Source organism: Cololabis saira, chromosome 5 (genome assembly GCF_033807715.1).
Source record: "Cololabis saira isolate AMF1-May2022 chromosome 5, fColSai1.1, whole genome shotgun sequence".
Classification (NCBI taxonomy): domain Eukaryota; kingdom Metazoa; phylum Chordata; class Actinopteri; order Beloniformes; family Belonidae; genus Cololabis; species Cololabis saira.
The window spans coordinates 43562388-43575444 of record NC_084591.1 but is presented as its reverse complement, the minus strand read 5'-3'; the positions used below and the strand labels follow the sequence as shown (position 1 = coordinate 43575444).

Sequence of the window (13057 nt, the reverse complement as noted above, 5' to 3'; positions counted from 1 at the left end):
TTAACATTCAATCAGAAATTCTGAGATATTTTCATGTAAATACCCCCCCATCCCCAATATCCCTTGCTAGTTATGCAGATTTTGCATGCTCAGCTTGAATTTAAATATTTGCGCCACAATTCTAGCTTGTTTTCTTCTTCAAGTGAAACGTATTAATAGATCACCATCACCCAGTTGAAGGGTTTAAACTTCTTTCACTGGAGTTTTACAACATGGGAGTCTAAAACTGAATCTTTCACAGTGACCCTGAAAAACTGGAAATAGTCCTGAACATTCATGTTAGATCTTATTTTAATGACGATCTTCCCACACATCCTAGACTTCCTTCTCCTGCTGGCTGTTTTTATTTAATTGTTTATTTTAAGAACCATGTTTGGATCTTTACTTCCTGGTAACTTCCCTGAACGTAAAATGATGGGGTGTAAAGGCACAGCAAGGCCAGGCAAAGCAAGTTTATTTCTATACCACAATTCAACAACAAGGTGATTCAAAGTGCTTTACAGAGACATTACAACATGATCACATTGGCGAAAATAAAAAGCATGGTTTAAAATTTAAACAAAAAGAAAGAAAGAAAAAAGAACAATAAAAACAGTAGTTAAAATATGATCAAGTTTTGAAACTGAAGTTTAAAAGTAAGATTTGAAGCTTTATTCAAGTGCAGCTGAGAAAAGGTGTGACTTCAACCTCGATTTAAATAAACAGAGTGTTTCAGCTGATCTGAGTCTTTCTAACGAATCTTTAAGAACCAAAGAGAAGTCCAGTCACCTTCTTTTAAAGTAGTGATTCTCAACTGGTGGGTCACGGACTCATTTTCAGTAAGTCTACATATCGCACATTTTACTTTGTGGCAGCTTCTGTAGGGCATTCTCTGCATTAATACATATTAAACTTCTAGTATATATTATATCAGCAGTATCTTAGTTTTTGTCTCAGTCATAAATCACTACAAATTAAGTTTCAAACATTAAAGCACTGAGCTTCCATCATCAGTACATTGCATGTTGTATTAAAGACATCCATTCAAACTCTGAGTTATTAAAGTTATTTGTTTTATATACAGTAGATGCATAATCTAGACTAGAGTCATTCAATCCTGCACATTTTTCTGACTACCATGGCCTGAAACATACACATTTTCATCAGTAGGAAAGTTGAAACAGAAAGAAAAAAAGCCATCAAACAAATTCACATTTGTGAGTACAGTATATTCTCTTTTGAGACAAATTAATCACATTTTAAAACAGTATATAGTTTTTAATCATAAATATAAAAAAAAAGAAAAGAAAAACTGTCCAAAGCCAACCTGCAGGCGGATAACATTTTATCAAGTCCAACAATTCAAAATGTTTTTTTTTTTAAATGAGGCTACATCCAGCACAAGCCAGACTCCTGCAGGAAACATGCAGATCTTCACAGGACGAGTTCAGGGTTCTGGCTAGAAAGGTCCAGCTCCTCGTATAGAATGAAACGCCTGAGTTGAGGAGGGAAAAGCTTTGAGATGATTTCAGGATTTTTGAGGCGCCTCAGGGTCAAACGCTTCCTGATCTCCAGTCTACTGAGCTGCCTGAGAGAGCGAGGATTGCCTGAAAAGCAAGGTTTGGGACATTTTACTTCATTCATTCATTCTGTATTGAATTATAGGTTAAGGCAGGGGTCGGCAAACTGTGGCTTTAGAGCCGCATGCGGCTCTTTAGCGCCACCCTAGTGGCTCCTGGACATTTTTCAAAAATGTTTGACCTTTTTTTTCCTTTTTTTTCCTTTTTTTCTTCTTTTTTCTTTTTTTTCCTTTTTTCTCTTTTTTCCTTTTTTTCTTTTTTCTTCCTTTTCTTTTCCTTTTTTAATCCAGATATTTCGACTTTTTTCTCGAAATTTTGACTTTTGTCTCAAGATTGTACTTCAACATTAATCTTCACATTTCAAATTTTTTCTGGACATTTCGACTTTTTTCTGGACATTTCGACTTTTTTCTTGAAGTGCATAATTAAAAAAAAATCTTCCCCCAGTTATAACTAATATAGAAACATGCAGCATGTTTTGTCTTCATTCTAAGGCTGATACAAGACTTTTAATTTTTTGCGGCTCCAGACATATTTGTTTTTTGTGTTTTTGGTCCAATATGGCTCTTTCAACATTTTGGGTTGCCGACCCCCGGGTTAGGGGATCAAATATAATTGTAGAAAGGAGAAATAGAGGGAGTTAATAAAGTGAGTTAATCAACCTCCATGGAGAAATGCTGCATGGGTCAAAACTGAAAAAAGAGTGTTGAAAAGCTGAACGAAGGTGGTGGAAAACTTACAGGTTCATTATGACATTTATAAAGAGAGACTGGTGGCCCTGGATGGCTCAGTGGGTCAGGTAAGTAAAACTAATATATCTTGTACAGATTGAATCCTCATATGGACTTTTAACCAAAGTGATGGCCATTGCTTTAAATAGTGACATCAGGTCCTGTTATTAAAAGTTATGTGAATTTCACAGGTCTACTCCAATGTGAACAAGACTACAGTATAACCGCGTTATCATAGGCACATGAAAAAAAGGTTGCAATATTCAAATTTATATGACGCAAAGGAAAGCTATATATGTAAATAGAAAACAACTACTTTTGGCTTTGCGTAAAAAAGCTAAATAAGGATAATACTTTTGAAATGAGATGTCAGCCTGTTGTAGAAACAAAACAACTGATCACTCGGCTGTTGTCATCACCTTGGCTGATATTCAACAATCGTAATTTATTGTGTTAAATATGTGACTTTTGGATTTTGACAATGCTTTGTTTTCACTGAAAGTAGTCTTGGACTTCATTAAAGCCTGAACTCTTGTTGAATTCTTATCTCATAGCAGTAAGCATATGCAATAAAAACAATCAACTCACAGAGAATTTCACAAATCTCAGGCCACTCTTTCTGTATTTCCAAGATAACTCTGAGTTTGGAGCAGATGTGCACGTGGTTGACATAGTCCAGCAGGATCCGGATCACACTTCCACACAGATGCTTGACGCAGCCGAGACTCATGAACTGACAGAACTAAGGAGGACAAAGACACAGCACTTCAATAATACGTGCAGTATACCGTCTTTTGAGAAACCGGACTAACTTACAACTTTCCAGATGAAAGCATATTCAATTCAATTCAATTGTATTTATATAGCGTATTAAAACACATGTTGTCTCTAGGTGCTTTCCAGAGACCAAGAACATTAACCCGGAGCAATTATGACATAAACAATGGCAGGTAAAAACTCCCCTTTAGGAGGGAAGAAACCTTGAGCAGGAACTAGTTCATAAGCCCAGCTGGGCAAAGTAAGAAAAGGGAGAGGGTAGAGAGCAGCCTCAACTGGGGAGATCTCGAAAGAACAGCTAAAAGCCGAGTGAAACGGAGGACATTTGTCAACGGCCTATGCACCCTAGAGGAGCAAAGGCCTTGAGTCAAGTCAAATTTAAAGGTGGAGGTGGCGTCAGCCTCCTTAAAGGTATTGTGACATCATTTTTAACATGCTTTTAACACTATTAAAAATCTTGGCCAATATCCCTCAAATGTGTCTAAAAAGGTGTAACAAGAAAATCTTGACTCCAGTACTCCATGCCGGGCTTTTTTATGACGGTGTTTTTTGCGCAGTGAAAAACGCGTCCTTTTCCCCCTTTCCTGTCAATCATTGCCCCGCTCCTCCTCCCAACGGGTTGTCTCGTCTGATCTGAGGTCGTAGGCGGAAAAAAAAAGGAGAGCGCGGGTGGAGAGGAGAGACTTAGACGTCTCTCTCCCTCCAGCCCGCGGCTCAGTGCTCGGATGATTTGTCTTGTGGGCGGAGAGAGGATAGGTGATGGGCAGGGAGCTGGGTGGAGGGGGCGGTGATTTAGCGGGTCTATACGTATAGGTCCGCCACCCAAGATGCGCCGTTTTTGCATAATTATGCGGAAACTGAATGAACACTGAATGTTAAAAGTTTTGTTGGGTGTCACGACACCCAACAAAACACAAAAAATCTAGAAAAATGTGTTTTTCATGTCACAATCCCTTTAACCCAAATTGGAAGTTGGTTCCATAGTAATGGTTCCTGATAGCAGAAGACCTGTCCACCAAATCTACATCTGTGGGAAGCATATGACAATGATTAACAATAATGCAATCATAAAAGCTAAAACTTTGCTCTAGAATGGTCTGCAAGGTGGTCTACAACAGACAGACAGACAGACAGACAGACAGACAGACAGACAGACAGACAGACAGACAGACAGACAGACAGACAGACAGGCAGACAGACAGACAGACAGACAGACAGACAAATGGGGTAGTAGGACATTCAACAAATATACAGGACTGTCTCAGAAAATTTGAATATTGTGATAAAGTCCTTTATTTTCTGTAATGCAATTAAAAAAACAAAAATGTCATACATTCTGGATTCATTACACATCAACTGAAATATTGCAAGCCTTTTATTATTTTAATATTGCTGATTATGGTTTACATTTTAAGATTAAGATTCCCAGAATATTCAAATTTTTTGAGATAGGATATTTTAGTTTTCTTAAGCTGTAAGCCATGATCAGCAATATTAAAATAATAAAAGGCTTGCAATATTTCAGTTGATTTGTAATGAATCCAGAATGTATGACATTTTTGCATTACAGAAAATAAAGGACTTTATCACAATATTCTAATTTTCGGAGACAGTCCTGTAGATAATATTAATCCAGGCCACAATTTCTATTTCCCAGAAAGCTGTTGAAGTCAAAAAGTTTGCATAGTTGTTGCAAAACTCGTATATACTCCCTTTCTGACACAGTTGAGACCAGTTAAAGCTGAATTAAAAGATATCCCCCCCGGCCCAAATTATACGTTTTGTATTTTTACCAAGGAAAAACAGAAACTTACTGGAATTTTTCCTGCCCCATCATCATCCGCAGCACCAGATTTCTTGTCATGGGGACATTGGAAACAGCTGTACACCTTGTAGCCGTTATTGAAGAGCAGGCGCATCATGGCCTCATCCTTCAGACAGTACTGCAGCGCCGTGGGGAACAGCGTGTCATTCACCACCGTGAAGTAACAGTTCACGTCTGCCTTGGCAGCCAGGAGCATCTTCACGATGTCGTGACTGCCAGACCTGACCGCCACCAGCAGGCAGTTCAGCGGGTCCAGGTCTGTCTTCGCCCCCGCTTTCAGCAGCATTTTAGTACACTCCACATCCTGGTTGGAGACGGCAAAGAACAAGGCGCTTCTTCTCATGTCCGGGTAGTTTTCAGAGTTTCTGGTGTTCATGCGGAGGTTCACATCAAACCCGTAGTCTAACAGGAGCTTCAGGCAGTGGCCGTGGCCCCCGTCTGCGGCAGAGTGGACGGGGCTCTGACCCGACTCTTTTATGATCCTCATGTTGGTGACCCCGATCAGCAATTTTAAAGCACTAAGGGAAAAATAAGGAGGGGGTTGAATAAGAGCTAGAATAAGACACACACACGCAACAGGAAACAAACTTTTTACCAGTGGAGATTAATCACATTTCTTCACATCAACTTTCATATTAGATGTAAGCAGTGCTCGAGTTGTAAAAAAGAATCAGGGGGGATGGTGGATTTTATCATATGGGGACAGATAATTTGTGCTGATTACAAATAATATAATATATTACAAATAATAGCACTGACCAAAACACCTGCAGAAATACTGCAGGAATGACATAGCAGCAGTTAAATGCAGCCTTCTGTAAGCTTTAAATATCCACTGGGCTTACATCAAATACATCAAAACACAACAATAAAAAACACTTTTCTGAACTTATTTCTTATTTTTTACTTACTTACTTATTTCTGAATATTTGTCTTATTTCTAGTTAAAAAATTTAAAATGTCTCCTTTTAGTAAAAAAAATCTCATTACACTTAAAACAAGACTCATCAATGGAAAAAACAACAATTTTCACCTGTTTCAAGTAGATTTTCACTTAAAATAAGTAGAAAAATCTGCCAGTGGAACAAGATTTTTTTTGCTTGTGATGAGATAAATATTGTCACACTGGCAGATTTTTCTACTTATTTCAAGTGAAAATGTACTTGAAACAGGTGAAAAGTGTCAAATGAGTTATTTTTCTGGTGACTAAATGTTGAAATAGCAGTAAAACTATATTCATTGATGAAATGACATAAGGGATGGAAAGGGGGGATGGCAGCTTAACAGGGGGGATGATTTTGACTGTTTTTATTTCAGGGGGGGATGCCATCCCCCCTCAACTCGAGTACTGGATGTAAGCTTGAAAGCTGTAAAACCTTGCCAATTCAGACAGAAAAAGTTCAGCATCAAAGATAGCTCCTCTGAAGGAGTCAATCACACGGTTACATTTTACTTTCCCACCCTTATTTGCTTGGTACACTCTACACGCAGCGGTGTGTCCAAGAATGAAAGGAGGAGCTCACTCATAGTGTCCAGCATATGCTGCTTTGTGAATGGGCAGGTGTCCAGTGATGCTGGGAAGGTTGGGATTGGCTCCATTGTCCAGCAACAGCTGGATGCACTCCATGCTTCCAGACCCGGCTGCATCCGATAGGACACTTTCCCCATCACGCGCCTGGGAATTCACTTCACTGCCTTTAATGAAGTCAAGAGTAAAGAAAAAAGGACAGGTGTGTTGAGAAGATGACTTGGTCATCAAAAGACTGACATTGAAATGTTATATTAAGGGCCCGAACACTGACAGTGCGAAGGCCCTATTGTATCTGTAGGAGATGTTTTTATTTTTCTGGTTTTCCTCGTTTTTATTTTTCTTCCGATGAAATGAGGGGCCTTTTTGCCCCCCTAAACTTGCCCCAAAAGTCACCAAATTTTGCACACAAGCCAGGCCTGGCGAAAAATTTGCTATTTCATGGTTTTCATTAATGGGCGTGGCCTAATGGCTCAACAGCGCCCCCTAGAAAACTTTGTGCCTCAAGCCCCACAATACAGTTTGGTGTACATGCACGAAAATCGGTACACACCTGTATTTTGTCGCAACTTAAAGAAAAGTCTCTTGGCGCCATGGCCGAAACCAAACAGGAAGTCGGCCATTTTGAATTAATCGTGTCATTTTGGCGCAATTTATGCCATTTCTTCGGACGCTTCTTCGCCCGAACCGTAATGTGCACCCAGGTGTGTTATACATCAAAATGTGCGTCTCCATCCTGCGATGATGTGCATTACTTTTCTCTTTCAAAAGTGTTACCGTGGCGACGCTAGACCCCAAAAAGTGCGCCCCCCCTTCATCTGATTGGTCCATATTTGATAGTTCCTATTTTCTGCCATAACTTTTGAATGGTTTGACATAAAGACTCGTGCGTGGTGTCATCGGACTGAAAATTGCACGCGCGAGGGCCCGTTCATCGCTGCTTGCAGCTTTAATTTATATTTAATATTTCATTGTTTATTTACTCCTGTTCACTCTCTGTATTTATTAAATTTATGACAATTTAACTGTTTCCGATCTAAAGTTCTATCATCAAACTGACCGTAGTCCAGTAGAAGCTCGACGATGGGGAAGTGTCCCTGCTCGGCAGCCACAGCGAGCGGCGTCACTCCCATGTCATCCTTCTGGTGTACGTATCCACTATTTCTCAGCAGCAGCATCAGGATGTCCAGATTGCCGAGCTTGGCTGCTTCATGCATAGCTGACCAGTTCTTTCTGCAGACCTGGTCCACCCAGGCACCATGAGCCACCAGTGTGGATGCCATTTCATACGAGCCAGCTCTCACCGCTGCAGAGGGATCACAAAAAGGGAGACATTTTTTGTTATATCCCTGTGCTATTGGAACCAAAATATGATGGACTTGTCAAGAACTAAAAATAACAACTTTTAACTACCCCCCTCCCCCCACCCGACACCCTGCCTGCACTCAAGATCTGCGAGGAGGACGTGTGTCGGCTGTTCCAGGCAGAAGATCAGGAAGGCTCCAGGCCCGGACGGCGTGTCCCCCTCCTGCCTGAGAGCCTGCGCCGAGCAGCTGGCTCCCACCTTCACACGGATCTTTAACCGGTTCCCTGGAGCTGTGTGAGGTGCCCTCATGCCTCAAACGCTCCACCATCATCCCAGTCCCCAAGAAACCCACCATCACAGGTCCAAATGACTACAGACCCGTCGCCCTGACGTCTGCTGTCATGAAGACCTTTGAGCGGCTGGTGTTGAGCCACCTGAAGGACACCACAGGCTCCCTGCTCCACCCCCTGCAGTTTGCCTACCGGGCAAACAGGTCGGTGGATGATGCAGTCAACATGGGACTGCACCACATCCTGCGTCATCTCGACACCTCAGGGACCTACGCGAGGATCCTGTTCGTGGACTTCAGCTCGGCGTTTGTGTCTTGTGAAATGGCTTTGCCTTTCTATACCCTACCTCTTGTACTCAAATGCAAGGAAGAAGTGGGTGAAAATAGGCTAATAAGAGTTCAACAATTGATCATATAGATTTATTACCCAACAGCAGCGGCGTCTCATTTATTCTGTTTGTGTTGTCAGGCGATGCCCCGTGCTCCAGCAGGCTCGTCACATTCCTCCCAAGTCCAGCTTTGACTGCCAGTGTGAGCGGCGTCTCTCCATCAGTGACCGTCTTCTCCTCCAGACTGACTTCTGGAGCTTCCATTCATGCAAACACAACACACAGAGGTCAGAGTCTACATTCCTGGTTTTCATATCTGTCAGCTGTGCTAACCTGGCAGGTGAGGCTGGGAGTTATAGACACCACTGTGCTGGCTGCCCTCCCAGCTGAATGAGAGCGGACTGACATCACAGCTTATTTTATACAGAGAGGAACGCTGGCATCAGCTACCCATCAGCTGAAAACTGCTTTTATTTTAATGATGCCACATTTCCTGTCATCTCCCCTGCATGTTTTATGTTTGTTATATATAAATATATTTATTCAAGGTGAAATGTAAGGTAAGATTTTTTTCACTGTTTTTGTTGTGTTAACAACCAATGACTTGGGGCCGGTCCCAATCCCCCCCACCCCCCGTCCTACTTTACAGTCCTACCCCTAAATTGTGCGCGTTCCCGTGAGGGTAGTGGTGTCCCAATTCCTCTTTGCATGTAGGGCTAGTGGGCATAACAAGGGTTAGTGGGCATGAATCTAGCCCTTCAGAGAGAGGGATTTCAGATGCTGACTCGCTGACCGAGGGCTAGAGAAAATTTCCCATAATGCTTTACATCATTTGCAGACTGAATCAAACAAAAAAACATGGACATTTCAAATTTTTAGTGAATAAAATCAATATTTTGAGTTAGTTTCTTCATAAAAATGCGTTTTGAATACATTTCTAGCGAGAAATATATATTTTACTTTCATAATATTCACTCAACGAATGTACATAATCACTCGCTTGCTCGTTTTTTCAGATCTCGCATCCTGGATGTGCAGCCGTCAAATTTGCAGCAACTATCATGCTATCGTGTCAATATGGACCAAACTCTCCGAGGAATGTTTCCAGAACCTTGTTGACTCTCTGCCACGAAGGATTAAGGCAGTTCTGAAGGCAAAAGGGGGTCCAATCTGGTACTAGCAAAGTGTACCTAATAAGGTGGCCGGCGAGCGTACTTGGTGTTGTGATATGGCTGACTAAAGCCACTTTTGCACTAGTATCGGCTGAGCCTGGCTCGGCTTGGCGCGGCACGGTTCCACACGTGTGTTTTCGCACAGCCAGGGGAGAAGCGGGCAGGTTGTGGTGAAGCTGCTGTGACGTACTCGATTGCGCAACACCTTTGTTCATGTCGGCGCTGATCAGAAATCAGCTGGAGCCGGGAGCGGCTGAGAAAAAAACAGCCCGTCTACATCGCTTTTTTAATTTTTGCTCGACAGCCACCAGGTTTATGAACATCTGCACCTCAGAGTTGGATCACCAAACAGACGTTTTGCGCTTTATAATAAAATCGCTGCGAGCCGCGAGCCGCGAGTCCCCTCGCTCTGACTCCCGCTTCCTGATTCAAACGTCTGCCGGCCCCGCCCCCCGACCAATCAGTGGCAAGGAGGGTGATGACGCCCCCCCCCCCCCCCCCCCCCCGACCAATCGGTGGCGAGGAGGGTGGTGACGTCAGAAATAGTCCCTGCTCAGCCCGCTTTCAGAACCTCACTGAAATGGTTACTGAAAAAAGTATCGACTTGGAGCGGCTCTACTCGTCTCAGCCCTAGTGCGAAAGCGCAAAACGGGTAGAACCGAGCTAAGGTGGTACTAATGCAAAAGCGCCATAAGATCTTTAAATAGAGCCATATCCTCAACTCAACTCAATGGGTCTGTAGCAATGCGAGTGCTACGGGGGCCCGACCGACAGGATAGAGGAGGACACAGAGTTTTGTGCAGAACTGTTTTATTTACCCCACGTGCACTAACACAGCACCAGACAGCTCAGCAGCTCCAGCAGCAGACCACAGACCTCTTGCTGCTCTGCAGCTTATGAAGGCAGGCCGGGTGGAGAGGTTGATTGGGGCCACCTGTGCCCCAATCAACCTGAGTGGCTGCAGCTCCTCCACCCTGCCACACACCCCCATCGCCAACCTCAGGCCGGGGTCCATCCGGCCGAGCCAACTCCCCCCGCCCCCCTCGGAGCGGGAGAGGAAGCCAGGAACCGCAGACTGCGCCTCCGGGCCTTCCCGGTTCGGCCGACCGCTGGGGCCGGTCGGGAGGTCGTCCTCGGCGACGGGCCGACCACAGAACCCGGTCGGGAGGTCGCCCTCGGCGTAACCGCCGAGAACGCCGCTCTCGGGACCGGGCCCAGGGTGGCCTCGGGCCAGACGGCATCCGTGGCCGGTGTGTGTCCAGGACCACCCCCTCCCCGACGCAGCACTGCTCCGGCCGCTGGTCCGTCTCCTCCCCGATGCAGCGCTGCTCCAGCAGCTGGTCCGTCTCCGCCTCGCCGACCTCCGTCTCAGCCTCTGCCGCCTCCGGGACCGCATCCTCCGGGACCGCATCCTCCGGGACCGCATCCTCCGGGACCGCATCCTCCGGGACCGCATCCTCCGGGACCGCATCCTCCGGGACCGCATCCTCCGGGACCGCATCCTCCGGGACCGCATCCTCAGGGACCGCCGTGGCGAACCTCAGACGTGGCGCTGGAGTGGGTCGCTCCGCTGGTCCCGCAGCCTCTGCCTCCCGGCCTGCCGGCTGCGGCGCCAGCAGCGCTTCCAGCGCCGCGAGCTGCCGCTCACCCTGGCCCTGAAGCACGGCTGCCAGGTCGGCCATTGCTCGGGCCAGTGCCTCCAGGGCCCGCTCCGTGCCTCCCTTCTCCATCCCGTCGGGCCCCACGTTGGGCGCCAGTGTAGCAATGCGAGTGCTACGGGGGCCCGACCGACAGGATAGAGGAGGACACAGAGTTTTGTGCAGAACTGTTTTATTTACCCCACGTGCACTAACACAGCACCAGACAGCTCAGCAGCTCCAGCAGCAGACCACAGACCTCTTGCTGCTCTGCAGCTTATGAAGGCAGGCCGGGTGGAGAGGTTGATTGGGGCCACCTGTGCCCCAATCAACCTGAGTGGCTGCAGCTCCTCCACCCTGCCACAGGGTCTAATGGAGAAGGCAAGAGACTGTACACATACAATCTGAATGTATGTTAAAACACTCTACTCACATTTAAGGACGGTCTCCAGAACCTCCAGGACGGACTGGGCAGCAGCCCGGTGGAGGGGAAACCAGCCATGAATGTCTGACTCCCTGAAGGCAAGGGTGTGACTCAGCATCTCCCTGAGCACAGAGACCTCGCCTGCAGACACAGCAACACGACAAAAGAAAGGGAATCAAAGTGTAAACCTGTGTTTTGTCCTCGTTGCTCTTCTCCCACCTCCCTTTGTCCAGCACTACACCCTCCCTTCTCTCTGTTTATTTATCTCCCTCTTTCTGTGCAGCTGCCAACCACATGATGTATTGCAATTCTTGACTGCAGCTGCGGATCGCATGACTTTGGTTTTTGGCTTCAAATGAAAGTTTGCCAACTGAACATAAAATGACTATGATAATAGTGAAGGTATTTCCAGCATGATGTCCAACTCACCTTGCTCGATGGCTGCCAGGACTCTGTGATTTTCATTGGCTGCTGCTGCTAAACTAATAGTCAAGGGCAGAGGAGGTGGAGGGCAGTCAGTCGACATGTGATAAATGCATTTGATGGAAAAAGCACTTTGTATGTGGCTTTCATACCTAGCTGCAGATTTCAGATAGGCATCTTGGCAGGAGCTTTGAATACTGAGCTGGATGCTGTAGTCAATCAGTTCCTCATCATATTCCTCATACGTGTTCATCATTCTGCAGGAAATAGGCATCTTGCATTTTTTTTAACATGTTACTACAAATGTACATACATTAAACTACAATATTGAACTTTTTGGAGATTTTGGGACTCTGAGTCCAATGTGGATTCAGCTCTTGATGTGAACTAGGTTCTACCAACTCCTGAAATAATGATGAGGATCTTAAAGTACTCACCAACATCCTTATGAATTCTGTTACAAAAATATTTAAGGAGTTTGCCATTTGTTTTATTTCCTGAGCAAATTATCATTTTTATTGTTGACAAAGTTTTCTCTTTATTGATCAGTAAATAAAATACTTGACATTTGAAAATGTCAGTTCTTGAGGGTTTTTGAACTGACATTTGAAGTTACCAAATATGGTTATTTGCCCTGTAATGGGTTAAACACTTAGTTTGGTAGATTTGCATCTTCTAGACAACATCTTTACCATTTTGAGCCATACTGAAATAGTTATACAGTCGTATCTGTATCTACATTATATATTTAGTGTCTGTTGGAGGCTATCTGTGCCCAGACAAAAGGCAGAATACACACTGGACAGGTTACCAGTCCATCAAAAACACCCACACTGAGTACCCAGAGACAACATTCAAAATTCAGACCAAAAGTCTCCACTGCTGTCTCAACTGGAACCTGCTCCCAAGCAACACTACCTATCCACCATAGATTACAATTTAATCCTGGTGGCTGCACAAGACACTGGACAAAATATGAGTGAAACTTATTCACAGGAAAGTGATTAAGTCAAAGTATGTGAAGATTAAGGAACATGATATCCATGATGTTGTACTG

At 44.6% G+C, this 13057-nt stretch overlaps 1 protein-coding gene across 1 annotated transcript; it reads right to left on the bottom strand.

Moving 5' to 3' along the window:
* Positions 1-444: 444 nt before the first annotated feature.
* LOC133444790 (ankyrin repeat and SOCS box protein 15-like) lies at positions 445-12253 on the bottom strand. Its single transcript, XM_061722694.1, has 9 exons — positions 12153-12253; positions 12007-12059; positions 11587-11718; positions 8443-8601; positions 7481-7726; positions 6416-6587; positions 4882-5410; positions 2879-3032; positions 445-1586 (listed from the first exon to the last, which is right to left on the bottom strand). Exons 1-9 carry the CDS (start codon positions 12251-12253, stop codon positions 1414-1416), a joined length of 1719 nt encoding a protein of 572 aa, XP_061578678.1. The 3' UTR covers positions 445-1413.
* Positions 12254-13057: the final 804 nt, after the last annotated feature.

Bases quoted from the DNA above. Each gene is read 5' to 3' on its own strand.
- LOC133444790 (XM_061722694.1), bottom strand. From the start codon at position 12,253: ATGAACACGTATGAGGAATATGATGAGGAACTGATTGACTACAGCATC. The intron at 8,602-11,586 runs GTGAGTAGAGTG...CATGAATGGAAG, and splicing joins TCTGGAGACCGTCCTTAAAT to CTCCAGAAGTCAGTCTGGAG. The intron at 1,587-2,878 runs GTGAGTTGATTG...CTTGCTTTTCAG, and splicing joins TGAGATTTGTGAAATTCTCT to GCAATCCTCGCTCTCTCAGG.